The sequence below is a fragment of the Ascaphus truei genome, chromosome 20 (assembly GCF_040206685.1).
Source record: "Ascaphus truei isolate aAscTru1 chromosome 20, aAscTru1.hap1, whole genome shotgun sequence".
NCBI lineage: Eukaryota > Metazoa > Chordata > Amphibia > Anura > Ascaphidae > Ascaphus > Ascaphus truei.
In genome coordinates this window covers 25,067,858-25,094,541 of record NC_134502.1, presented here as the reverse complement: position 1 = coordinate 25,094,541, position 26,684 = coordinate 25,067,858, and the positions used below count along the sequence as shown (strand labels likewise).

Sequence of the window (26,684 nt, the reverse complement as noted above, 5' to 3'; positions counted from 1 at the left end):
AGGGCCGCGTTTTATATCCTGCACCGGGCACCGCGCCGGCAGGGACAGCGTTATATACCCTGCACCCGGCACCGCGCCGGCAGGGACAGGGCCACGTTATATATCCTGCACCCGGCACCGCGCCGGCAGGGACAGGGCCGCGTTATATATCCTGCACCCGGCACCGCGCCGGCAGAGACAGCGTTATATACCCTGCACCCGGCACCGCGCCGGCAGAGACAGCGTTATATACCCTGCACCCGGCACCGCGCCGACAGGGACAGGGCCACGTTATATATCCTGCACCGGGCACCGCGCCGGCAGGGACAGCGTTATATATCCTGCACCCGGCACCGCGCCGGCAGGGACAGGGCCGCGTTATATATCCTGCACCCGGCACCGCGCCGGCAGGGACAGGGCCGCGTTTTATATCCTGCACCGGGCACCGCGCCGGCAGGGACAGGGCTGCGTTATATACCCTGCACCGGGCACCGCGCCGGCAGGGACAGGGCCGCGTTATATATCCTGCACCCGGCACCGCGCCGGCAGAGACAGCGTTATATACCCTGCACCCGGCACCGCGCCGGCAGGGACAGGGCCACGTTATATATCCTGCACCCGGCACCGCGCCGGCAGGGACAGGGCCGCGTTATATATCCTGCACCCGGCACCGCGCCGGCAGAGACAGCGTTATATACCCTGCACCCGGCACCGCGCCGGCAGAGACAGCGTTATATACCCTGCACCCGGCACCGCGCCGACAGGGACAGGGCCACGTTATATATCCTGCACCGGGCACCGCGCCGGCAGGGACAGCGTTATATATCCTGCACCCGGCACCGCGCCGGCAGGGACAGGGCCGCGTTATATATCCTGCACCCGGCACCGCGCCGGCAGGGACAGGGCCGCGTTATATATCCTGCACCCGGCACCGCGCCGGCAGAGACAGCGTTATATACCCTGCACCCGGCACCGCGCCGGCAGGGACAGGGCCGCGTTATATATCCTGCACCGGGCACCGCGCCGGCAGGGACAGCGTTATATATCCTGCACCGGGCACCGCGCCGGCAGGGACAGCGTTATATATCCTGCACCCGGCACCGCGCCGGCAGGGACAGGGCCGCGTTATATATCCTGCACCGGGCACCGCGCCGGCAGGGACAGGGCCGCGTTATATATCCTGCACCGGGCACCGCGCCGGCAGGGACAGGGCCGCGTTATATATCCTGCACCGGGCACCGCGCCGGCAGGGAGAGGGTTAACTCTGCTTGTCCTTTCAGTCTCCAGGTTCCGGGGGTGCGGTCCCGCTGGCCTGATCCGCTCGTAACCCTCACGGTGAGATGCCTCTAGGGCTATACACAGGGGTACATAGCCTGGCACCTCTAGGACAGGACACAGGGATAGAGAGCCTGGCACCTCTAGGGCTGGACACAGGGATACAGAGCCTGGCACCTCTAGGGCTGGACACAGGGATACAGAGCCTGGCACCTCTAGGGCTGGACACAGGGATACAGAGCCTGGCACCTCTAGGGCTGGACACAGGGATACAGAGCCTGGCACCTCTAGGGCAGGACACAGGGATACAGAGCCTGGCACCTCTAGGGCTGGGCACAGGGGATACAGAGCCTGGCACGTCTAGGGCTGGACACAGGGATACAGAACCTGGCACCTCTAGGGCAGGACACAGGGATACAGAGCCTGGCACCTCTAGGGCTGGGCACAGGGATACAGAGCCTGGCACCTCTAGGGCTGGGCACAGGGATACAGAGCCTGGCACCTGTAGGGCTGGGCACAGGGATACAGAACCTGGCACTGCTAGGGCTGGACACAGGGATACAGAACCTGGCACCTCTAGGGTTGGACACAGGGATACAGAGCCTGGCACCTCTAGGGTTGGACACAGGGATACAGAGCCTGGCACCTCTAGGGTTGGACACAGGGATACAGAGCCTGGCACCTCTAGGGCTGGACACAGGGATACAGAGCCTGGCACCTCTTGGGCTGGGCACAGGGATACAGAGCCTGGCACCTCTAGGGCTGGACACAAGGATACAGAACCTGGCACCTCTAGGGCAGGACACAGGGATACAGAGCCTGGCACCTCTAGGGCTGGACACAGGGATACAGAGCCTGGCACCTCTAGGGCTGGGCACAGGGATACAGAGCCTGGCACCTGTAGGGCTGGGCACAGGGATACAGAACCTGGCACCTCTAGGGCTGGGCACAGGGATACAGAACCTGGCACTGCTAGGGCTGGACACAGGGATACAGAGAATGGCACCGCTAGGGCTGGGCACAGGGATACAGAGCGTGGCACCTCTAGGGCAGGACACAGGGATAGAGCCTGGCACCTCTAGGGCAGGACACAGGGATACAGAGCCTGGCACCTCTAGGGCAGGACACAGGGATACAGAGCCCGGCACCTCTAGGGCTGGACACAGGGATACAGAGCCTGGCACATCTAGGGCTGGACACAGGGATACAGAGCCTGGCACCTCTAGGGCAGGACACAGGGATAGAGCCTGGCACTTCTAGGGCAGGACACAGGGATACAGTGCCTGGCACCTCTAGGGCAGGACACAGGGATACAGAGCCTGATACCTCTAGGGCAGGACACAGGGATACAGAGCCTGGCACCTCTAGGGCAGGACACAGGGATACAGAGCCTGGTACCCCTGGCGCTGGACACAGGGATACAGAGCCTGGCACCTCTAGGGCTGGACACAGGGATACAGAGCCTGGCACCTCTAGGGCTGGACACAGGAGATACAGAGGAATTATTATGCGGAATGTCTTTATTTTCAGCTAAGGAAACTTCATTCACAAAATCAAAATACAGAGAAGAGGCAGAACAAGCGTAAGAGGTGAGAGATGGATCACTGATAGAAATAGACAGACAGATAGATACACAGATACAGTAGATAGATATATGCATACGGATAGATACTTTAAATACACATAGACAGACAGACACACACAGATAGATAGATACATATATACACAGATAGATACACAGATAGATAGATACACAGATAGATAGATACACAGATAGATAGATACACAGATAGATAGATACAGATAGATACACAGATAAATACACAGATAGATAGACAGACAGACAGACAGACAGACAGACAGACAGACAGACAGATAGATAAATACACACACAGATAGATAGATATAGATACACACACAGATAGATAGATATAGATACACAGACAGATAGATAGAGATACACAGATAGATAGATAGATATAGATACACAGATAGATAGATATAGATACACACACAGATAGATAGATATAGATACACAGATAGATAGATAGATATAGATACACAGATAGAGATACACAGATAGATAGATATAGATACACAGATAGATAGATATAGATACACACACAGATAGATATAGATACACACACAGATAGATAGATATAGATACACAGATACACAGATAGAGATACAGATAGATAGATAGATAGATAGATAGATAGATAGATAGATAGATAGATAGATAGATAGATAGATAGATAGATATAGATACACACACAGATAGATAGATATACACAGATAGATAGATATAGATACACAGATAGAGATACACAGATAGATGGATATAGATACACAGATAGATAGATATAGATACACACACAGATAGATAGATATAGATACACAGATAGATAGATATAGATACACAGATAGATAGATATAGATACACACACAGATAGATAGATATAGATACACAGATAGATAAGATATAGATACACAGATAGATACAGATACACAGATAATAGATACACAGATACACAGATAGAGATACAGATAGATAGATAGATAGATAGATAGATAGATAGATAGATAGATAGATAGATAGATAGATAGATAGATAGATAGATAGATATAGATACACACACAGATAGATAGATATACACAGATAGATAGATATAGATACACAGATAAAGATACACAGATAGATGGATATAGATACACAGATAGATAGATATAGATACACACACAGATAGATAGATATAGATACACAGATAGATAGATATAGATACACACACAGATAGATAGATATAGATACACACACAGATAGATAGATATAGATACACAGATAGATAAGATATAGATACACAGATAGATACAGATACACAGATAGATAGATAGACAGACAGACAGACAGACATAGGGAAAGACTCTTAATTGTCCCCCACTCAATCTCATTTCCTCCTCTTTCCCCCCCTTCTCTCTCTCAGGTTTTACCATTTGGGTTTCCATGCTCCGCTCTGGCCCCTCGTTGCTCTCCTCCTCCTCTTCCTCCTGTCCCTGGTCTGCTTCCTCAGCGGGACCGGCTCCGAGATATGGCGGCTGGGCACCCTGACCCTTTATACAGAGGGCGCGCTGCCCTCCTGATACAGGATCAGAAATAAAACCCCTACAGAGCCTGGCACCTCTAGGGCTGGTACAGGGGATAGAGCCTGGCACCTCTAGGGCTGGTACAGGGGATAGAGAGCCTGGCACCTCTAGGGCTGGTACAGTGGATACAGAGCCTGGCACCTATAGGGGTGGGCACAGGGATACAGAGCCTGGCACCTCTAGGGCTGGTACAGTGGAAACAGAGCCTGGCACCTCTAGGGCTGGTATGGGGGATACAGAGCCTGGCACAGGGGATACAGAGCCTGGCATCACTAGGGCTGGTACAGGGGATAGAGCCTGGCACCTATAGGGGTGGGCACAGGGATACAGAGCCTGGCACCTCTAGGGCAGGACACAGGGATACAGAGCCTGGCACCTCTAGGGCAGGACACAGGGATACATAGCCTGGCACCTCTAGGGCAGGACACAGGGATAGAGCATTTCACCTCTAAGGCTGGACACAGGGATACAGAGCCTGGCACCTCTAAGACTGGGCATAGGGATACAGACAATGGCACCTCTAGGGCTGGATACAGGGATAAAGAGCCTGGCACCTCTAGGGTTGGACAAGGGGTAGAGAGCCTGGCACCTCTAGGGCTGGTGTCTGTTCCACCCCCCCGCAGGGTGACACAGTGACACAGACAGGAGGGAGCTATGGGACATGGAGTCTGTCCCCCCCCCCCCCCCGCAGGGTGACAGTGACACAGACAGGAGGGAGCTATGGGACACGGAGTCTGTCCCTCCCCCCGCAGGGTGACACAGACAGGAGAGAGCTATGGGACACGGAGTCTGTCCCTCCCACCGCAGGGTGACACAGTGACACAGACAGGAGGGAGCTATGGGACACGGAGTCTGTCCCTCCCACCGCAGGGTGACACAGTGACACAGACAGGCGGGAGCTATGGGACACGGAGTCTGTCCCTCCCACCGCAGGGTGACACAGTGACACAGACAGGAGGGAGCTATGGGACACAGGGTCTGTCCCTCCCCCCGCAGGGTGACACAGTGACACAGACAGGAGGGAGCTATGGGACATGGAGTCTGTCCCTCCCCCGCAGGGTGACACAGTGACACAGACAGGAGGGAGCTATGGGACACAGGGTCTGTCCCTCCCCCCGCAGGGTGACACAGTGACACAGACAGGAGGGAGCTATGGGACACGGAGTCTGTCCCTCCCACCGCAGGGTGACACAGTAACACAGACAGGCGGGAGCTATGGGACACGGAGTCTGTCCCTCCCACCGCAGGGTGACACAGTGACACAGACAGGAGGGAGCTATGGGACACAGGGTCTGTCCCTCCCACCGCAGGGTGACACAGTGACACAGACAGGAGGGAGCTATGGGACACAGGGTCTGTCCCTCCCACCGCAGGGTGACACAGTAACACAGACAGGAGGGAGCTGTGGGACATGGAGTTTGTCCCTCCCCCCGCAGGGTGACACAGTGACACAGACAGGAGGGAGCTATGGGACACGGAGTCTGTCCCTCCCACCGCAGGGTGACACAGTGACACAGACAGGAGGGAGCTATGGGACATGGAGTCTGTCCCTCCCCCCGCAGGGTGACACAGTGACACAGACAGGAGGGAGCTATGGGACATGGAGTCTGTCCCTCCCCCCGCAGGGTGACACAGTGACACAGACAGGAGGGAGCTATGGGACATGGAGTCTTTTCTCACTATATTCTTATGTATGTATGTGTGTGCGTGTGTGTATATATATGTAACACCCCTATTCCCCCCCCCCCCCCGCCCTAATGATAATTGCGGGGAATGTGGTGCTACGGTGCTAACCTGTGTGGTAACAGAAGGCCTCAGCCCATAGGGATCTTGGGGTGCACGGTGCAGCGCCTCCACCTGTGAGGATCCCGCTGCAGACGGGATGGGCCCCCACAGGCAAATATACTTTTGGTGAATAACCACACACACACTAACATAAACCAAAGTCACTTTACCAACAGGGCATAACCACAATGTCACACTAGCAGTAATAACAATAGTAATAACACACCATACAATGTCCATCCCCCTTTCCCTTATCCCAAGCACCCTGGGAAAACACGTGGCACCCACGTGGTGCGAGAGTGGGTGGATGGTAGCGCTACCACACTCGGTGTCGTTGGTGCACGGGTTGGATACCTTCCTTTGTGAAGCTCATGAACCGTGGGCCTTGCTCCCTGAAGGGGGGCGACGCTGTGTCCCACGTTGCGGGGCCTCTGACACAACCCACCTCTCCTCACCCCCGGCAGCCGCACACGCGGTCTCGGGATGCCGGGGGATTCCTGTGCTGAAGCCCGTGCGGCTCCGCAGTGTCACTGATGCTAGCTCACTAACTATCGGCCTTCCCTACAATACTGAGCTGCAGGGGTTGGGGCCTAGCTCGGGCCGGAGGGAAGCAGTGGCCTAATCCCAGGACAGTCTGCTCACTTCCCCTCCTCCTCCAGGTATACTTGGCTACACTCTCCCCCCGGTAAACATTCTCGCCGCCCCCGCGTGAGGCAGCAATACATAACATAACTTTCACTCTACATTTTAAATGGAATGAAACACTTCACTCAATACAGAAATGGTCGAAGCAAACTGCTGGTTTGACGACTGCCGAGACTCATAATGGGGCTGATTTGGAGATTATTCTGTTGAGTGCAATCCCTTCTCGAGAGTATGGAAACGCTTTCGAACTTCCAGCTTTTTCACCCGGCTCATTAAGTCCTCAAAACTAGGCGGGATCCCTTTAGGAAGGGAGTACCAGAGCATGACGGCTATAGGGTGATCGCGCAGCGATCCTGTCAGAAGCTGATTGAGTCGATATCCATCCACAGCGTGAGGGGGAATGACTTTGTTCGAGATCAGGGTCCACAACGCTAGCTGTATGCGGCGGATAAACGCGGACATTTTCTCTCCCTCCTCCTGTCGGAGAGCATTGAACTGGGCGAAGAGTTCAATTTCATCAACCTTCGTACCATAGGTCAGAGTTAGGACCTCAACCATACCCTGAGCGGTGGCGTCCACGTGCTCCACACGGTACATCCTCACTATATGGGACGCGGGGGGCCTTAGGCATTCCACTATCCGCTGTCTCTTTACGGCTTCGGAGCAAGACCATTCGTCCAGTACTTGAAGGGTATGGTCCTTCCAGTCCTCAAAATCTTCCTCACCGGGGGGGGTAGGCAACACACCAGAGAAGGTATTTAATTTCCGATAGTGGTGAGCCTGCGACGCCTGCGCTAGATTATCAGCCAATTGCTGTAGCGCTTCCGCGAGCACCAGTTTCCCAGCCGGGCCGCCGCTTCGGCTATCCAACCCGCGCCCGCAAGCCAACTCGGAACTTGCTCCACCTCCACTGGGGCGGCGCGGAGCTGGGAGAGATGTAACCATCAGGGCAGTCCCGTGTCCGGAACCGGAGCTAGGTTCCTCCGCTTTCACTGTCAGTTCAGGATATATTAAGGGACACCCTCCAGGCCTGGCTCCATACAGGTAGATGACCTCAGGACCTTCGTCCTCCCGGAAGTCACGGGCGGCCGTGACTAGGACCGTGCTCCATGCTGGATCAGCCTCGCATTCCTGGTCTAGAACTCGGGTTTCACCTAACCCCGGGAATTGGCTCAGCGCTAAACGAACATCATAGGCCGAGGTCTTTGTCGGAACGTGCCTGATGGCGACCACATGGTGGGGAGATTCCAGACATTCGATAGCCCACTGGCGGACCCTCTGTCTGGAGAGTAGGGACATAGTCACAGTTCTGAAAGATATATATATTTTTTATTAGTTGTGCACACCAAGTTAGAATCTTAGCAGCGCCTCCAAATGTAACACCCCTATCCCCAGATGCTGACGTGCGCCGGGTCATCTGACGTCAGCGCCGGAAGTCAGCTGGGCTCAGCTTCCGGTGAGCGCCGGCGTGAGAGGGAGGCCCGGCGCGCGTCAGCATCAGACACCTTGGCGTGGGACAGACAGGGAGAGAGAAGCCTGCAGCTGGGGGAAAGCCGGGCATGGTGGTACCTGCTCTGACCGGCGACTCCGCATCCACTGCCCCCCCCCATTCCGCATCCACTGCCCCCCCCCTTCCGCATCCACTGCCCCCCCCTTCCGCATCCACTGCCCCCCCTTCCGCATCCACTGCCCCCCCTTCCGCATCCACTGCCCCCCCATACGCATCCACTGCCCCCCCATCCGCATCCACTGCCCCCCCCCTTCCGCATCCACTGCCCCCCCCTTCCGCATCCACTGGCCCCCCCTTCCGCATCCACTGGCCCCCCCTTCCGCATCCACTGCCCCCCCCTTCCGCATCCACTGCCCCCCCCCCTTCCGCATCCACTGCCCCCCCCCCTCCGCATCCACTGCCCCCCCCCTCCGCATCCACTGCCCCCCCCCTCCGCATCCACTGCCCCCCCCCCCTCCGCATCCACTGCCCCCCCCCCTCCGCATCCACTGCCCCCCCCCCTCCGCATCCACTGCCCCCCCCCTCCGCATCCACTGCCCCCCCCCTCCGCATCCACTGCCCCCCCCCTCCGCATCCACTGCCCCCCCCCTCCGCATCCACTGCCCCCCCCTCCGCATCCACTGCCCCCCCCTCCGCATCCACTGCCCCCCCCTCCGCATCCACTGCCCCCCCCCTCCGCATCCACTGCCCCCCCCCTCCGCATCCACTGGCCCCTCCCCTCCGCATCCACTGCCCCCCCCCTTCCGCATCCACTGCCCCCCCCCTTCCGCATCCACTGCCCCCCCCCTCCGCATCCACTGGCCCCCCCCCCTCCGCATCCACTGGCCCCCCCCCCTCCGCATCCACTGGCCCCCCCCCTCCGCATCCACTGCCCCCCCTTCCGCATCCACTGCCCCCCCTTCCGCATCCACTGCCCCCCCTTCCGCATCCACTGCCCCCCCTTCCGCATCCACTGCCCCCCCTTCCGCATCCACTGCCCCCCCCTTCCGCATCCACTGCCCCCCTCCTGACACCAAGTCTGAATCGTATATGTATTGGGGAGGTGGGGGTATTTTGTATATGTATTGGGGGGCGTGGGGGTATTTTTATATGTATTCGGGGGGCGTGGGGGTATTTTTTATATGTATTCGGGGGGCGTGGGGGTATTTTTTATATGTATTCGGGGGGCGTGGGGGTATTTTTTATATGTATTCGGGGGGCGTGGGGGTATTTTTTTTTACCAAAGTGCCCAGTATTTTTGGACAAGCCATCTCCCTACCTCCGACACAAACCCCCTCTCTCCTCACCCCACGGCAGCCGTACACGCGGTCTCGGGAGGCCGGGGGATTCCTGTGCTGAAGCCTGTGCGGCTCCGCAGTGTCACTGCTGCTAGCTCACTAACTATGGGCCTTCCCTACAATACTGAGCTGCAGGGGTTGGGGCCTAGCTCGGGCCTGAGGGAAGCTGGGGCCTAGCTCGGGCCTGAGGGAAGCTGGGGCCTAGCTCGGGCCGGAGGGAAGCTGGGGCCTAGCTCGGGCCTGAGGGAAGCTGGGGCCTAGTCCCACGACAGTCTCACTTCTCCTGCTCCTCCAGCACTGACCGAGCTTTGTCATAGGTCAAAGTCATAAAGGCTCTCACTTTGCCTCTACCAACATGGCTGCCACAGTCCCCTCAGAGGAGGGGCCGAGAAGCTGCCTCAGCGCCCCCAGTGGCCAGGAGGTATATATACCCTCCCTGCTACATGTACAGTATATCAATAATACAGACTTTCTAAATTAAAGCTGCAGTTCCGGCAAATATCCTACATGTGTTTTTTTTTTAAATAAATCTGTTCTGTACGATGAGAAAATACTTGTAGCATTTAAAAAAGTTTAAAAAAAAAAACAATTTTTAAAGACATTTTTAATGTGTTTTTATTTTACAGTCATTTTTTGTTTCGATAGAAACCATTTACAAAGTCACACCCCCTTCCCCTTCGGATTTGGCTCTGGCTCTTGAGCCACTGCCCTCTCTCTAGCAGTGCACGAATTGTATCTAGTAACTGCCTGGTCACATGATCTTCCACGCAGAACGCTGCATTCTGGGTAATGTAGTCCAGCAATAACTGAAATAAGCCCGAGCAAAGCGATCGATTCCAGGAGAAAACGGATCGATCTGCAACTTAGCCAATCACGTGTCAGTGTGCAGATTGTATTGATGCGCATATTGAATGGAATATATATGTAGCCCTTTTTCTGACACCTTCCTAAGGGACTACGGGTACTGTACTCAACCTGCGGCTCCAGGAGATCTGAGCCTCCGCTAGCTGGGAGCCTGGGGTAACGGTTCTAGCGCAGCGCCTCCACTTACCCAGGATCCCCGTTATGTAAGATTGCCCCGGGCAAGAAACATACAACAGTGCGTGCAACCAAGTTTACTATGTATAGGTAACCATATCTTAACCTCTATATAACATCACACATAACTTGTATATATATGTATTATAAGAGTCCTTATACTACCGTGGCTCAGCCACATCCCTAGAGAATTTGTCCAGTATAACAGTGGCTCCGCCACGCTCCTATAGAGTGTTGTCCTTGTAAGGTATTAGGTAATATACTCAGTCCGCTAGCCACTTGCTAGTGTCACTACAAAGTTATTCCTAAGGCGGGATCAGCGCCTGATGACCGGTGTTGGTGCACTTGCTTTTACAATTGTACCTTCCGGTCACGGCGGTGACCGGTGCCTCTTCGCAAAGGGTCCGTTGCCTCCGCCCTTGACCTCCAGATGTCGTGGTGTCCAGCCGTCTGATCCCAGATGCCTGTGACCGTCCACAACTCCGTGCGCTGTCCCTAACTAAGGGGACAATTCCTACCACTATCGGGCGTCCCTGCAGTACAGCAGCCTACTGTGACTCAGGGAAACCTCCTATGGGCCTGAGGGTAATAGCTGGCCTATGCAGGCGGGTCACGGACCCCCTGCACTCACACTACCTCCTCTCGCTCTGTCCCGATCTCCTCTGCCTTGCGTGGTCTCTCCCCCACGCTTCCTGTTCCTCCTTCCTTAATTCCCGCCCTCTCATTGGCTCCTAGCGTCAGGTGACTGTTCCAGAGCTCGCGGGAGTTGTGGTCCATTATCAGAGCCCTTCCCTTATTGGCCTGTCGTTCGCGCGCTCCCATTGCGCATGCGCGACCTCTTCACCCCGTCAGTGTCCTTTGCAATATTGCGCAACAACATGGCGGCACCCTGTATTACCGTGCCATCGCGGAACCTGCCGTACTCCCTCCGCGCGCACACACATGGTATCTAACACACCCTTACATATATATATATATATATATTTTTTAATCGGCAGCTTGAACTGCACCTTTAAGTAACAGAGTAAAATGTCCCGTGTGTTTCCCCCGATAATTAATGGGATAATTGTTCCACTTCCCCTGATAATTAATATGCTGCGCTGAATAACGATGCAGAGTATCTCTATACATTAACAATGAACACGCTGCACTGTATAATGATGCTACGTATCTCTATACACTGATAATGAACACGCTGCGCTGTATAATGATGCAGAGTATCTATACACTGATAATGAACACGGCGCGCTGTGTAATGATGCTGAGTATCTACTGTATACACTAATAATGAATAAGCCGCGCTGTATAATGATGCAGAGTATCTATACACTGATAATGAACACGCTGCGCTGTATAATGATGCCGAGTGTCTCTATACACTGACAATAATCACGCTACGCTGTATAATGATGCTGAGTATCTCTATACACTGAAAATGAACACGCTGCGCTGTATAATGATGCTGAGTATCTCTATACACTGATAATAAACAAGGCGCGCTGTATAATGATGTTGAGTGTCTCTAAGTACCAGTCCATTACAGCACCTTGTCCATGGGAGAAATGACAGGGTAACAAAGCCAAAACATCCTTGCCTGGTCTGCCATGTTACTTGTGACCCTCCTCAGCCGTGCCCAGTAACAGAAAGGATATCCGGAGGTGGGGGGGGGTGAGGGGGGAGGCGATTCAGCGGATTGATGGGGACAGCAGCCATTATTATGGGGGGGGGGGATCCAGTAATATTTTCCGGGTCTCAGACGCAGTTGACGTGGCGTTGGGTGGTCATACTCCTCACAGCTATACAATGCAGCGCGTTCAGTGGAGGTAATGAGAAGGGGGTCGGCGCCGGTCCGATTTAGCCGTCGGAGCTAATGTGGCAGAACATGACCAGCGCGACAGTCATGGCAGCAAGCTGCGAAAAGTAAAACACAGGAACGACACGTTAAGGACACGGAAAGGACACGGAAAGGTAAATATTTTAGATTCAAATCATGTTAAAAAGCGGCACTGTGTAAGTTAAGAGGGTCAGCGGCACCAGCCTTTGATGGACTGGAGGTATATAGAGATACTCAGCACTCATTATACAGTGCAGCATGTTCCTTATCAGTGTGTCGAGATACACAGCATCGTTATTTAGCTCAGCGTGTTCATTATCAGTGTATAAAGATACTCATCATTATTATACAGTGCAGCGTGCTCATTATCAGTGTGTAGAGATACTCTGCATCATTATACAGCGCAGCATATTCATTATCAGTGTATAAAGATACTCAGCATCATTATACAGCGCGGCGTGTTCATTATCAGTGTATAGAGATACTCATCATCATTATACAGTGCAGCGTGCTCATTATCAGTGTGTAGAGATACTCGGCATAACTATATTAGCGCAGAAATCATTGTGTTACCTCAAGGCCGCAGATTCCCAGTGCGATACCTCCCACGATCCTGGCGTTGTGGGCGAGGAAGTGTTCAAATGCCCTGAAGCAGCCCTGGCAAGGGTTAGAGAGGGGAGACTCAGGTACCTGCCACCTCTAGGGTTGGACATAGTTTTACACAGCCTGGCACCTCTAGGGCTGAATACGGAGATACAGAGCCTGGCACCTCTAGGGCTGGACACAAGGATACAGATCCTGGCACCTCTAGGGCTGGACACAGGGATACAGAGCCTGGCACCTCTAGGGCTGGACACAAGGATACAGATCCTGGCACCTCTAGGGCTGGACACAGGGATACAGAGCCTGACACCTCTAGGGCTGGACACAGGGATACAGAGCCTGACACCTCTAGGGCTGGACACGGGAATACAGAGCCTGGCACCTCTAGGGCTGAATACGGAGATACAGAGCCTGGCACCTCTAGGGCTTGACATGGGAATACAAAGCCTGGCACCTCTAGGGCTGGACACAAGGATACAGAGCCTGGCACCTCTAGGGCTGGACACAGGGATACAGATCCTGGCACCTCTAGGGCCGGACACAGGAATACAGAGCCTGGCACCTCTAGGGCTGGACACAAGGATACAGAGCCTGGCACCTCTAGGGCTGGACACAGGGATACAGAGCCTGGCACCACTAGGGCTTGACACAGGAATACAGAGCCTGGCACCTATAGGGCCGGACACAGGGGATACAGAGCCTGGCACCTCTAGGGCTGGACACAGGGATACAGAGCCTGGCACCTCTAGGGCTGGACACAGGGATACAGAGCCTGGCACCTCTAGGGCTGGACACGGATACAGAGCCTGGCACCTCTAGGGCTTGTACAGGGGATACAGAGCCTGGCACCTCTAGGGCTGGACACAGGGATACAGAGCCTGGCACCTCTAGGGCTGGACACAGGGATACAGAGCCTGGCACCTCTAGGGCTGGACACGGATACAGAGCCTGGCACCTCTAGGGCTTGTACAGGGGATACAGAGCCTGGCACCTCTAGGGCTTGACACAGGGATACAGATCCTGGCACCTCTAGGGCCGGACACAGGAATACAGAGCCTGGCACCTCTAGGGCTGGACACAAGGATACAGAGCCTGGCACCTCTAGGGCTGGACACAGGGATACAGAGCCTGGCACCACTAGGGCTTGACACAGGAATACAGAGCCTGGCACCTATAGGGCCGGACACAGGGGATACAGAGCCTGGCACCTCTAGGGCTGGACACAGGGATACAGAGCCTGGCACCTCTAGGGCTGGACACAGGGATACAGAGCCTGGCACCTCTAGGGCTGGACACGGATACAGAGCCTGGCACCTCTAGGGCTTGTACAGGGGATACAGAGCCTGGCACCTCTAGGGCTTGACACACGGATACAGAGCCTGGCACCTCTAGGGCTGGACACAGGGATACAGAGCCTGGCACCTCTAGGGCTTGACACACGGATACAGAGCCTGGCACCTCTAGGACTTGACACATGGATACAGAGCCTGGCACCAACCAAAGCCCTGTATGGCGCTCTGACACTCTGAAAAGCCGCCCATTGAAAAATACATATCAATGAGACACGTGTTTAAACGTGAATAAATGTGAATGTGAATAAAAGTGATAACAATATTCAACACTAGAATAGTGCAAGTGTGTCATTTAAATAAGAGGCCACGACCTCCACTCAACCCTTTAAAAGACTGTTTTCAGGGGGTCTTGTAGATCGATTCCCTTCCAAACGTTAGGGGACACCTCCACTCCCATCTCGGACAAGTCAACCGTCCCACAGCCCAAAAGCTCGGTTCCTGTGTGGTCTGACTCAACCTCTGTCTCGATACTAAACCCCGTTAATGGGTGATCGCTGGAACCCAAGTTCTCAGCCAACAAGTCCATCGGACACTCTGTCCCCTACGTGTCAGCGGGAAGTCCAGTGTTGCTTCCTGAAGCGTAGGCTCCTTCACTCATTGAGACACGCCCACAGCTGGCAGACTCAAGTCTTCCCATAACGATGACTTCTCCTTTGACCGCCATCGTAGTGACGTCCTCCAACTCTCGTCCTGGGTGGTCTGCAGATCCCACGTAAAAAGAAAAATTCACATAGCGCAGTAATGTACTAAATATGGGACAAACCTACTGTATAAAGCTCCTGCCCACACTTGAGCAGAACTAAAAGGTAGTGTCCCAAACAGTGGCAACTCGTTCCTTGCGGGGTTAGATATTTAGGTGGTCCAGCGCATCTCAAGGAGAGGAAAATCCATAGTGCAAATCGGACAAATAAAAGAGTTTATAGCTACAATAACAAAAGGAGAAGTCATCGTTATGGGAAGACTTGAGTCTGCCAGCTGTGGGCTGGCCTGTGTCTTCTGCAGGTTCGGCCAGAAGCAGGGACATCCTGGCTTCCTCGCCGGGGGAGCGTCTCTCAATGGGTGAGGAAGCCTACGCTCCAGGAAGCAACGCTGGACTTCACGCTTACACGTAGGGGACAGAGTGTCCGATGGTCTTGTTGGGTGAGAACTTGGGTTCCAGCGATCATCCATCAACGTGGTTTAGTATCGAGACAGAGGTTGAGTCAGACCACACAGGAACCGAGCTTTTGGGCTGTGGGACGGCTGACTTGTCCGAGATGGGAGTGGAGGTGTTTGAGTGGAGTGGAGGGGAAAGTACGACTTTTTTGCAGATGACACAGCAGATCTGGGTGGACACTCCAGAAGACTTAAACAAAACGATGAAGGATTTAGGTAGATGGGAGGAATGGTGAAGACTGGGGCAACGGCAATGGAACGCCAACGAGTGCTAAATAACCCAGGTGGGTCACCCAAATCCAGAGGCAGGACGCAGGGTTAATGGTCCCATAATGTCACCTGCTACAGAGGAAGGGACCAGGGAGCCATTATTTCAGCAGGCGAGCAATGTAATAGAGCCGAGGTTCTCAACAGTGGTCCTCAAGGACCACTCACCGTGCAGGTTGGAAGGCTCTGTGCTCTCATTAGCACAGGGGACCCAATCGGTGTGACCGAACCAGCTGTGACCAAGCACGGGTTCCCGTGGGGAACCTCTGTAATAGAGCAATGTGGCCAGCCAGCAGGGTGTTGTATAGAGAGAGGTGTTGGCAGCAGACAGGTGGGACGGTGATGAGATCTCACCCAGTGTTCAATCCTGGACTGGGTTACTAAGATGGTTCATGATTGTACGCCAAGGGGCGGCCAACGCCAGTCCTGGAGGGCCACCAACAGGTCAGGTTTTAAGGATCTCTCTGGTTGGGATGCCCTAATAACTGGTTTGTTGGTGGGGCTTGAGAACTGGAGCTGGCCGCCCCTGATCTACAGCATAAGGCTTATAAGGAAAGACTACAGGACCAGAAGATGTACAGCTTAGAGGAGAGAGGGGGAGAAGGGAGAGAGAGGAGAGGAGGGAGAGAGAGGAGAGAAAGGAGAGAGGGGAGAAGAGAGAAGGAAGGGAGGGAGAGAGGAGAGGAGAGAGGAGAGAAGGAAGAGAGAGAGGAGAGAAGGGAGAGAGAGGAGAGAAGGAAGAGAGAGAAGAGAGAAGGAAGGGAGAGGAGGGAGAGAGGAGAGGAGAGGAGAGAGGAGAGGAGGGAGAGAGAGGAGAGAAGGGAGAGAGAGGAGAGAAGGGAGAAGAGAGGAGGGAAGGGAGAGGAGAGGAGAGAAGGGAGAGAGAGACGGGAGAGAGAGAAGGGAGAGAAAGGAGAGAGAGGAGAGGAGGGAGAGAGAGGAGAGAAGGGAGAGAGAGGAGAAGAGAGAAGGAAGGGAGAGGAGAGGAGAGGAGGGGGAGAGGAGAGAGGAGAGAGGAGAGAAGAGAAGGAAGAGAGAGAGGAGAGAAGGGAGAGAGAGGAGAGAAGGAAGAGAGAGAAGAGAGAAGGAAGGGAGAGGAGAGGAGGGAGAGAGGAGAGGAGGGAGAGAGGATAGAAGGGAGAGAGGGGAGAGAAGGAAGAGAGAGAAGAGAGAAGGAAGGGAGAGGAGAGGAGAGAGGAGAGGAGGAGGAGAGGAGAGAAGGGAGAGAGAGGAGAAGGGAGAGAGAGGAGAGAAGGAAGGGAGAGGAGAGGAGGGAGAGAGGAGAGAAGGGGAGAAGAGAGGAGAGAAGGGAGAGAGAGAAGGGAGAGAGAGAAGGGAGAGAGGAGAGAAGGGAGAGAGAGGGGAGAAGGGAGAGAGAGGAGAAGAGAGAAGGAAGGGAGAGGAGAGAGAGAGAGGAGAGAAGGAAGGGAGAGGAGGGAGGGAGGAGAGGAGAGAGAGGAGAGAAGGGAGAGAGAGGAGAGAAGGAAGGGAGAGGAGAAGAGGGAGAGAGGAGAGAAGGGGGAGAGGAGAGGGGAGAAGGGAGAGAGGAGAGAAGGGAGAGAGGAGAGAAGGAAGATAGAGGCGAGGAGAGAAGGGAGAGAGAGAAGAGAAGGGATAGAGGAGAGAAGGGAGAGATGGGAGAGAGGAGAGAAGAGAGAGAGGAGATACGGGAGAGAGAGGAGAGATGAGAGGAGAGAGAGAAGAGACGGGAGAGAGAGGAGAGAAGGGAGAGAGGAGAGACGGGAGAGAGAGGAGAGGAGAAAAGGGAGAGAGGAGAGAAGGGAGAGAGGAGAGACGGGAGAGAGAGGAGAAAAGGGAGAGATGAGAGACGGAAGAGAGAGGAGAGATGAGAGAAGAGAGAGAGGAGAGACGGGAGAGAGAGGAGAGATGAGAGAAGAGAGAGAGGAGAGACGGGAGAGAGAGGAGAGAAGGGAGAGAGGAGAGAAGGGAGAGAGACGGGAGAGAGAGGCGAGTAAAAAAGGGAGAGAGAGGAGAGACGGGAGAGAAGGGAGAGAGGGGGGATATGATCGAAACTCAAATACATAAAGGGTTTCAACAAGGTACAAGAGGGAAGCATGTTACAGAGAGAGAGAAGAACAAGAGGCCGTTCTCTGACACTGGAGAGTGGGAGCCTCAGGGGCAGGGGGTATAATGTCCCATACCTTCACCTCACTGTTGATATTGGCAGCCCGGCAAGGGTCGATGTTTCCGCAGCACACAGACGGGTAGCTGTTCCTCTCCCGGTAAAAAGTGGAGTTGTTGAAGTCTGAGAAACCATTAAATCCGCAGCACTTGAGCTGGATGGAGAAAGGAAAGAGGGACGCCATCTTTAAAGCTCCCGTCACTGACATGAACCCCTGCAGGGTGGTACTGTAGAGATACTCTGCATTGTTATACAGCGCAGTGTGTCCATTATCAGTGTATAAAGATACTCAGTCTCATCATTATACAGCGCGGCGTGCGCATTATCAGTGTATAAAGATACTCAGCATCATTATACAAAGCGACGTGTTCATTATCAGTGTATAGAGATACTCAGCATCATTATACAGCGCGGCGTGTTCATTATCAGTGTATAGAGATACTCAGCATCATTATACAGCGCGGCGTGTTCATTATCAGTGTATAGATACTCAGCATCATTATACAGCGCGGCGTGTTCAGTATCAGTGTATAGAGATACTCGGCATCATTATACAGCGCGGCGTGTTCATTATCAGTGTATAGAGATACACGGTATCCTTATACAGTGCGGCGTGTTCATTCTAGTGTATAGAGATACTCGGCATCATTATACAGCGCAGTATATGTGGGATCCCTCTCACCTCATGCATTGTTGTATTCCACACCGCGGTTAGTTCCTGTTGGTGACCAAAATCTTCCCGGAGAAATTTCACCGCAATATTACCGAGATATTCAATGAAAATCTGAGACTGAAAGAGGAGGGCATTAGAGTGTCAGCTCTGCGGGGCAGGATTCCCTTCTCCCAATGGTTCCACCTCTCCCTGTATTGTATCTGTGTCCCTCTGTATATTAGAGTGTAAGCTCTGCGGGGCAGGATTCCCTTCTCCCAATGGTTCCTCCTCTCCCTGTATTGTATCTGTATCCCTCTGTATATTAGAGTGTCAGCTCTGCGGGGCAGGATTCCCTTCTCCCAATGGTTCCTCCTCTCCCTCTATTGTATCTGTATCCCTCTGTATATTAGAGTGTCAGCTCTGTGGGGCAGGATTCCCTTCTCCCAATGGTTCCTCCTCTCCCTGTATTGTATCTGTATCCCTCTGTATATTAGAGTGTAAGCTCTCCGGGGCAGGATTCCCCTCTCCCAATGGTTCCTCCTCTCCCTGTATTGTATCTGTACTGCCTCTGTATATTAGAGTGTCAGCTCTGCGGGGCAGGATTCCCATCTCCCAATGGTTCCTCCTCTCCCTGTATTGTATCTGTGTCTCTCTATATATTAGAGTGTAAGCTCTGCGGGGCAGGATTCCCTTCCCCAATGGTCCCTCCTCTCCCTGTATTGAATCTGTGCCCCTCTGTATATTAGAGTGTAAGCTCTGCGGGGCAGGATTCCTTTCTCCCAATGGTTCCTCCTCTCCCTGTATTGTACCTGTGTCCCTCTGTATATTAGAGTGTAAGCTCTGCGGGGCAGGATTCCCTTCCCCCAATGGTTCCTCCTCTCCCTGTATTGTATCTGTGTCCCTCTGTATATTAGAGTGTAAGCTCTGCGGGGCAGGATTCCCTTCTCCCAATGGTTCCTCCTCTCCCTGTATTGTATCTGTATCCCTCTGTATATTAGAGTGTAAGCTCTGCGGGACAGGATTCCCTTCTCCCAATGGTTCCTCCTCTCCCTGTATTGTATCTGTGTCCCTCTGTATATTAGAGTGTCAGCTCTGCGGGGCAGGATTCCCTTCTCCCAATGGTTCCTCCTCTCCCTGTATTATATGTGTATCCCTCTGTATATTAGAGTGTAAGCTCTGCGGGGCAGGATTCCCTTCTCCCAATGGTTCCTCCTCTCCCTGTATTGTATCTGTGTCCCTCTGTATATTAGAGTGTAAGCTCTGCGGGGCAGGATTCCCTTCTCCCAATGATTCCTCCTCTCCCTGTATTGTATCTGTGTCCCCCTGTATATTAGAGTGTAAGCTCTGCAGGGCAGGATTCCCTTCTCCCAATAGTTCCTCCTCTCCCTGTATTGTATCTGTGTCCCTTTGTATATTAGAGTGTCAGCTCTGCGGGGCAGGATTCCCTTCTCCCAATGGTTCCTCCTCTCCCTGTATTTACCGGTGTCCCTCTGTATATTAGAGTGTAAGCTCTGCGGGGCAGGATTCCCTTCTCCCAATGGTTCCTCCTCTCCCTGTATTGTATCTTTGTCCCTCTGTATATTAGAGTGTAATCTCTGCGGGGCAGGATTCCCCTCTCCCAATGGTTCCTCCTCTCCCTGTATTGTATCTGTGTCCCTCTGTATATTAGAGTGTAAGCTCTGCGGGGCAGGATTCCCTTCTCCCAATGATTCCTCCTCACCCTGTATTGTATCTGTGTCCCCCTGTATATTAGAGTGTAAGCTCTGCAGGGCAGGATTCCCTTCTCCCAATAGTTCCTCCTCTCCCTGTATTGTATCTGTGTCCCTTTGTATATTAGAGTGTCAGCTCTGCGGGGCAGGATTCCCTTCTTCCAATGGTTCCTCCTCTTCCTGTATTTACCGGTGTCCCTCTGTATATTAGAGTGTAAGCTCTGCGGGGCAGGATTCCCTTCTCCCAATGGTTCCTCCTCTCCCTGTATTGTATCTTTGTCCCTCTGTATATTAGAGTGTAAGCTCTGAGGGGCAGGATTCCCTTCCCCCAATGGTTCCTCCTCTCCCTGTATTGTATCTGTGTCCCTCTGTATATTAGAGTGTAAGCTCTGCGGGGCAGGATTCCCTTCTCCCAATGGTTCCTCCTCTCCCTGTATTGTATCTGTGTCCCTCTGTATATTAGAGTGTAAGCTCTGCGGGGCAGGACTCCCTTCTCCCAATGTTCCCCCCTCTCCCTGTGTTGTATCTGTGTCCCTCTGTATATTAGAGTGTATGCTCTGCGGGGCAGGATTCCCTCCTCCCAATGGTTCCTCCTCTCCCTGTATTGTATCTGTGTCCCTTTTTATATTAGAGTGTAAGCTCTGCGGGGCAGGATTCCCTTCTCCCAATGGTTCCTCCTCTCCATGTATTGTGCCTGTGTCCCTCTGTATATTAGAGTGTAAGCTCTGCGGGGCAGGATTCCCTCCTCTCCCTGTATTGTGCCTGTGTCCCTCTGTATATTAGAGTGTAAGCTCTGCGGGGCAGGATTCCCTCCTCTCCCTGTATTGTGCCTGTGTCCCTCTGTATATTAGAGTGTAAGCTCTGCGGGGCAGGATTCTTACCACGGATGAGAACGCCAGCACTACCACAGCTCCAGCAACCTCAGCAATGAAAATAATGAGGATGATGATGAAGAACTAGAAAGGTAAAGCGGTTATATGTTATAGAGAGGTTATATGTTATAGAGAGGTTATATGTTATAGAGATGTTATATGTTATAGAGGGGTTATAGGGAGAGGTTATTCGTTATTGAGGAGTTATAGGGAGCAGTTATACAGTATGTTATAGAGGAGTTATAGGGAGAGGTTATGTTATAGAGATGTTATATGTTATAGAGGGGTTATAGGGAGAGGTTATATGTAATAGAGAGGTTATATGTTATAGAGAGTTTATAGGGAGAGGTTATATGTTATAGAGGCGTTATAGGGAGCAGTTATACAGTATATTATAGAGGGGTTATAGGGAGAGGTTATATGTTATAGAGAGGTTATATGTTATAGAGATGTTATATGTTATAGAGGGGTTATAGGGAGAGGTTATATGTTATAGAAGAGTTATAGGGAGCAGTTATACAGTATGTTATAGAGGAGTTATAGGGAGAGGTTATATGTTATAGAAGAGTTATAGGGAGAGGTTATATGTTATAGAGGGGTTATAGGGAGAGGTTATATGTTATAGAAGAGTTATAGGGAGAGGTTATATGGAGTAATAGGATATGTTACAAGGTAGGATCATATGGAGCTATAGAGAAGGGTTATATGGAGTAATATGATTTGTTATAGGTTAGGGTTATATGGAGCTATAGGTTAGGATTATATGGAGTAATGGGAGTTGATTATAGGGTAGGGTTATATGGAGTAAGGGGATTTGTTATTGTAGAGGGAGAGGGGGGATTGGCCCGGTATTAAAGGGGCTGCACCCCATATGGCCACCCCCTGACCTCACCAGGGAGGCAAGGGGTTAACTGGACTGTGGTCCAGGAATGTGGTTTACCCCTTGCTATGTCATGAAAATGTATGTTCCCCTGTTCCCATGTTTCGTTATAATGTCAGTGCCTGCACCACACACACACTGGGATCCATCCGGGAGGGCAAGGGTTAATAGTTGTATAATGATTATCGCCCTTTGTTTAATTTTCCCGCCTTTTCAGGCACCATTTTGCAGGGTCCCATAGGCCGCCATTGGAGCTCCATTCATTTCAATGGCGGATCTAGCTGTTTTGGACCTGTTTCCCTCAAAGACCAGCAGATGGCGTCCGAGAGGTGGAGCGGCGGTTTCCCTTTGTAAGTCAATGGGCTCATTGACTTCAATGGAGATTCCTCGACGGCGCTTTCCAGGAACGAGTTGGCTGCCGTCCAAACCGCAAAACCGCAAAGCGGATACATTGTCTGAAAGAGAGCTTTCATCACTGATTAGTCAAGGTCAACGTCAAGTGGCGTGGGAATCTTAGGCTGAGTCCATGCTCCCTGCTTGCTCACTGAGGCGCGCTGAGGCTCAGGGAAAGCGGGTGCTTTCCCTGGCCTTGCGGTTGCTTACTGCATGCGCCGTCAGCGGGCCTTCAGGGGGCGGGGGGCGGGCCGGGGGCAGGCGCATCACTGGCCGGGGGCGGGCCAGTGACGTCACGGAGCTGGTTCGCCCTCATTGGGCGAACCGCTTACGTGATCGGTCTGTCTCGCCGGCAAGCGGGGGAATTTTAAATTCCCCTAAGACCTGCGCTTCAGCAAGCGCGCGGAAGTGCAGGTGAGCCCCTACTAAAGCCGCTCTAATTGCGGCTGTAGGGGCTCAGTGCTGAGCGGGAGCGCACCTCAGCGCGCTTCCGCCAGCAAGCACGTAACATGGCCGAGGCCTTAGGTTCTAGGGCAGCCAGAAATAAAATTATTTTTGCCCCTAGTTCCTAGGCCTCCCCTTACTCGACCACCACCGGGTCCCAGAATCCAGGACCCCCGGAAAGGGTCGTGCTGGCAGAGCGGGCCACGCCATAGGTTCCAATGGCGGCGGCAGAAGCAGCACGAGAAAACAGCTAAGTCCGAAACCCTACAAATCATAGCCCATATCTCCGGTTCTGGAGGGTCCAGAGGGCCATGGTTTGGGGTGCCTGTATTCACTGCTCCGGCATGGCTGCAAAACCATTCATGACCCTCTGTGACCAACCCGACGGAGTATGGACCACCATAAAGGTTCGGGAGTTTTTCCCATAGACTTCAATGGCGGGCCGGTTCCCATTGACCGGCTATGGCGGAGAAACCCCATAGGCTTCAACGGCGGCGATGCACCGTTGAAAGTCTATGGCGGCAGACTCCCATAGCCGCCAGTGGCGGCGGATTACCGTTGAAAGTCTATGGCGGCGGAGCCCGTTGTTTTCAATGGGGATTTAGTGACAAACTGTGATTTATTTTACGCGGAGAATTTTGTGTTAAAGTATGAAACGGTTTAAGTGGTATTTGTGTATCTCCGGTTCTGAAGGTCGCAGCAGGCTGAAACTTGGACCCTATAGTGTCCCAGTTCCGGTAGTAAGGTCTGGGAAGTTTGGACCCGCTGGACTTAACGGAACCGGATATTTTAATATGTGTGTGTTTTAACTTTAATACTTACACCTACAAACAATGAAGATTCTGCCAGATACTTCATCAGGTAGACTGGTCGAAGCCCCTGATTAGATGTGGGGCTACAGAAATGAGACCCTCAGAGTCCCAGTATGCATGGGCTAACTAGCTGGGGGGCATGGGTCAAACTATGTTCCCACATTAGGCATTGGATACAGATAATTGTTCCCCAATAGTCTGTATTCAATGTTAAGAATAGGGTTACACAGATATATAAACTGTGGTCAACCCTACAGTCCTGTTGTTCTTCTGATTTCATCTTGAATGTCACTGGACTGCTGGAGAATTGCTAGCTGATACTTCCCCATTCCCCCACCCTAAGTAAGTGTTACCTTCTTGCCTGTTAATTGTACTATCTTGCTGTGTTCACCTATTTAAGAGGTAGGCAAATGGTGAACAGACGGCGGTCACTGCTCCACTGAAAAAACTCTCCAACCGCATCACACAGCAACAAGCAACGCTCCTTCACAGCAGCACCCGGCAGTCCTTCAGTTCAAGGAATGATGTATACCGGCAGGATTTACCTCTCGATCACAAGATGCAGGTGAGGCTAGCAGTAGCTGGAATTGTGATTTACTCCTGAGTTCTGTCTAGATAGGGCTCCGGGGTATCTCTACCAGCCTTGCTTTAAACGCCCCCCATCAATGATAGAGGTCTACAATCATATGTTAATGGACTTATTGATTATCTTGTTGCTGCGGTGGTTTCTTACTGACTCTCTCCACTTGTCCACACTATACCTACAAAGTTGTAGCATCAGTCCCATGGGGACATCCCTTATTTTTTCCTATTCACCTATTTAAGGAATAAATATATTTTATTATATCTAAGCCTCGTTCAATTCAACCCAGATATTTGGTGTTTATTATATCTTGTCATAAGTTACCGTGACAGTTATATGGTAGGGTTATATGGAGTAATGGGATTTGTTACAGGGTAGGGTTATATGGAGTAATGGGATTTGTTATAGGGTAGGGTTATATGGAGTAATGGGATTTGTTACAGGGTAGGGTTATATGGAGTAATGGGATTTGTTATAGGGTAGGGTTATATGGAGTAATGGGATTTGTTATAGGGTAGGGTTATATGGAGTAATGGGATTTGTTATAGGGTAGGGTTATATGCTGTGTGTATTATATAGTATATGCAAGTGATCCAATGCTAGGTAAAAAACATATTTGAATGCTGTTTTCTGTCTACCCCTAATCAAATTAAGTGTTGCCACCTAGGCAGGGAACACCCTGTGTAGAAAACCATTTGTTTGAATGTGCCTCAGATGTGCTAATTAAGCAGACAGAACCACACTGTCATGTGACTTTTAGGCCTATATAAACCCAGTCAGAACAGCTAGTCTGCTTGCAGCCCATATCCAAGTGGCCCATTATAAGTGGCATGTCTACTGAACAACTGAAGTTTAAAAGGAAGTTCAAAAGAAGTGAGGAAGAAGTGGGCACCCCATCTGGCCCTGATTCCTGCATTTGAACTACGCTGGAAAGGAGGATATCATCAATACCAGACTGCATCATTACTGCTGTGATGCTGCCTTTACCATTTATATTTGTTGTGACTTCACTTCTTCTCAAATTATGCACTTCTTTCTACCAGCCTCAGTATGTCTCAAACTCTATTCATATATCTCCATCTCTCCTTCCTTCACCACTTCTCAGTTCACATGAACTCCTTTCTTACCTGCGTCCTCTGACACCACACAGCTATATCCCCTGCACTAAAACGCACCCCTATAAATCATCCTCACACATCCTCTTTCTATCCATGCTTCTCCTCCTTGCTTCTGGGGATATCTCTCCCAATCCTGGTTCCTGTCTTATTTCTACTTGCTCTCGTCCTCGCCTCCCACATGCAACTTCTACTCCTTCTGATGTCAACCCCTCCAACCTCATACCCATCCCCTGCCACCCTCCCTCCTCTCTCCCATTCTCCTGTGCTCTTTGGAACGCACGCTCTCTTTCTAACAAGTTCCTCTCTGTACATGACTTCTTTCTCTCTCACTCCCTGCTTCTCTTTGCTATAACTGAGACCTGGCTCACTCAGTCTGACTCTGCTCTGGAAGCTGCCCTCTCCTATGGTGGCCTTTCCTTCTCCCACACTCCGCGCCCTGATGGCAGGGGTGGAGGCGTGGAGCTCCTGCTCTCCTCTGTCTGCCATTACCGAACCCTTCCTATTCCCCCCTCTCTTGCTTTTCCCTCCTTTGAGGCTCACACTGTCCAGATCTTCTCTCCTCTCCCTGTTCATGTGGCGGTCATCTATCGCCCACCTACCTCTACTCATCCCCCTTCTGCCTTTCTCTCTCACTTTGAATCCTGGCTCTCTTTCTTTCTCTCCTCAGACTCCCCTGTTCTTCTCCTTGGGGACTTCAATTGCCACATTGATGACCCCTCTCTCTCTTGGGCTTCCCGCTTTCTTTCTCTTACCTCTTCTTTTGGCCTTCAACAGTGGACTGCAGCCAGCACCCACAAGGATGGCCACTACTTAGACCTGGTTTTCACTAAAAACTTCTCTCTCTCTGATTTCTCCATTTCCCCTTTTCCTCTCTCTGACCATCATCTCATCTCATTCTCTTTATCTCGCTTCTCCCCTTCTCCACCTCCATCTATCCCCCGGTTCTGCAGAAACCTGCGCTCTATTCACTTACCTGACTTTGAGTCCACTTTACGCTCCTTCCTCTCCTCTCTCAGCTCTGCTACAGACCCTGACAACCTGGTCAGAAAGTACAACTCTGTCTTGTCCTCGTCTCTTGATCTACATGCCCCGCTTTCTCTCTGCCGCCCTCGCCCTTCTAACCCTAGACCCTGGCTAAATTCCCACACACGCATGCTGCGTTCCTCCACTCGTTCCTCTGAACGCCTTTGGAGGAAGTCTCACACTCTCGCAGACTT

General features: G+C 52.4%; 3 protein-coding genes across 9 annotated transcripts in view; 1 reads left to right on the top strand and 2 right to left on the bottom strand.

Annotated features, from left to right (window-relative positions):
• Positions 1–4,409, top strand: part of LOC142470783 (uncharacterized) — a 65,091-nt gene extending 60,682 nt beyond the window's left edge. For both annotated transcript variants that reach the window (XM_075577497.1, XM_075577496.1), the window contains 3 exons: positions 1,260–1,314; positions 2,785–2,843; positions 4,236–4,409. In XM_075577497.1, the coding sequence (XP_075433612.1) occupies positions 1,260–1,314; positions 2,785–2,843; positions 4,236–4,392 (271 nt within the window). In that variant the 3' untranslated portion in view covers positions 4,393–4,409. The remainder of the gene's footprint in view (positions 1–1,259; positions 1,315–2,784; positions 2,844–4,235) is intronic.
• Positions 4,410–6,331: 1,922 nt separating this feature from the next.
• LOC142470782 (paraneoplastic antigen Ma1 homolog) lies at positions 6,332–9,997 on the bottom strand. Of its 5 annotated transcripts, none has more exons than XM_075577493.1 (2): positions 9,953–9,997; positions 6,332–8,134 (listed from the first exon to the last, which is right to left on the bottom strand). In XM_075577493.1, the coding sequence occupies exons 1-2, from the start codon at positions 9,967–9,969 to the stop codon at positions 7,024–7,026; spliced, it is 1,128 nt and encodes a 375-aa protein (XP_075433608.1). In that variant the 5' UTR covers positions 9,970–9,997; the 3' UTR covers positions 6,332–7,023. The 5 variants fall into 5 exon arrangements, with proteins under 5 accessions (XP_075433608.1, XP_075433607.1, XP_075433606.1 ...); XM_075577492.1 differs by having other exon boundaries at positions 9,915–9,994; XM_075577491.1 differs by having other exon boundaries at positions 9,891–9,971.
• A 232-nt stretch (positions 9,998–10,229) lies between these two features.
• Positions 10,230–26,684, bottom strand: part of LOC142470779 (tetraspanin-1-like) — a 32,009-nt gene continuing 15,554 nt past the window's right edge. Inside the window, exons 4-8 of one of the 2 annotated variants that reach the window (XM_075577488.1) lie at positions 21,247–21,321; positions 18,687–18,794; positions 18,030–18,158; positions 13,058–13,141; positions 10,230–12,561 (exon numbers count right to left, since the gene is read on the bottom strand). In XM_075577488.1, coding sequence (XP_075433603.1) covers positions 12,505–12,561; positions 13,058–13,141; positions 18,030–18,158; positions 18,687–18,794; positions 21,247–21,321 — 453 coding nt within the window. In that variant the 3' untranslated portion in view covers positions 10,230–12,504. Of the gene's footprint in view, positions 12,562–13,057; positions 13,142–18,023; positions 18,159–18,686; positions 18,795–21,246; positions 21,322–26,684 lie in introns of both variants that reach the window. The other variant, XM_075577487.1, reaches the window with a different exon arrangement.

Coding starts and splice junctions, on each gene's coding strand:
- LOC142470782 (XM_075577491.1), bottom strand. CDS start 9,940: ATGACTTTGACCTATGACAAAGCTCGGTCAGTGCTGGAGGAGCAGGAG. Junction 8,135..9,890: donor GTGCTGGAGGAGCAGGAGAA/GTGAGACTGTCG, acceptor TATATCTTTCAG/AACTGTGACTATGTCCCTAC.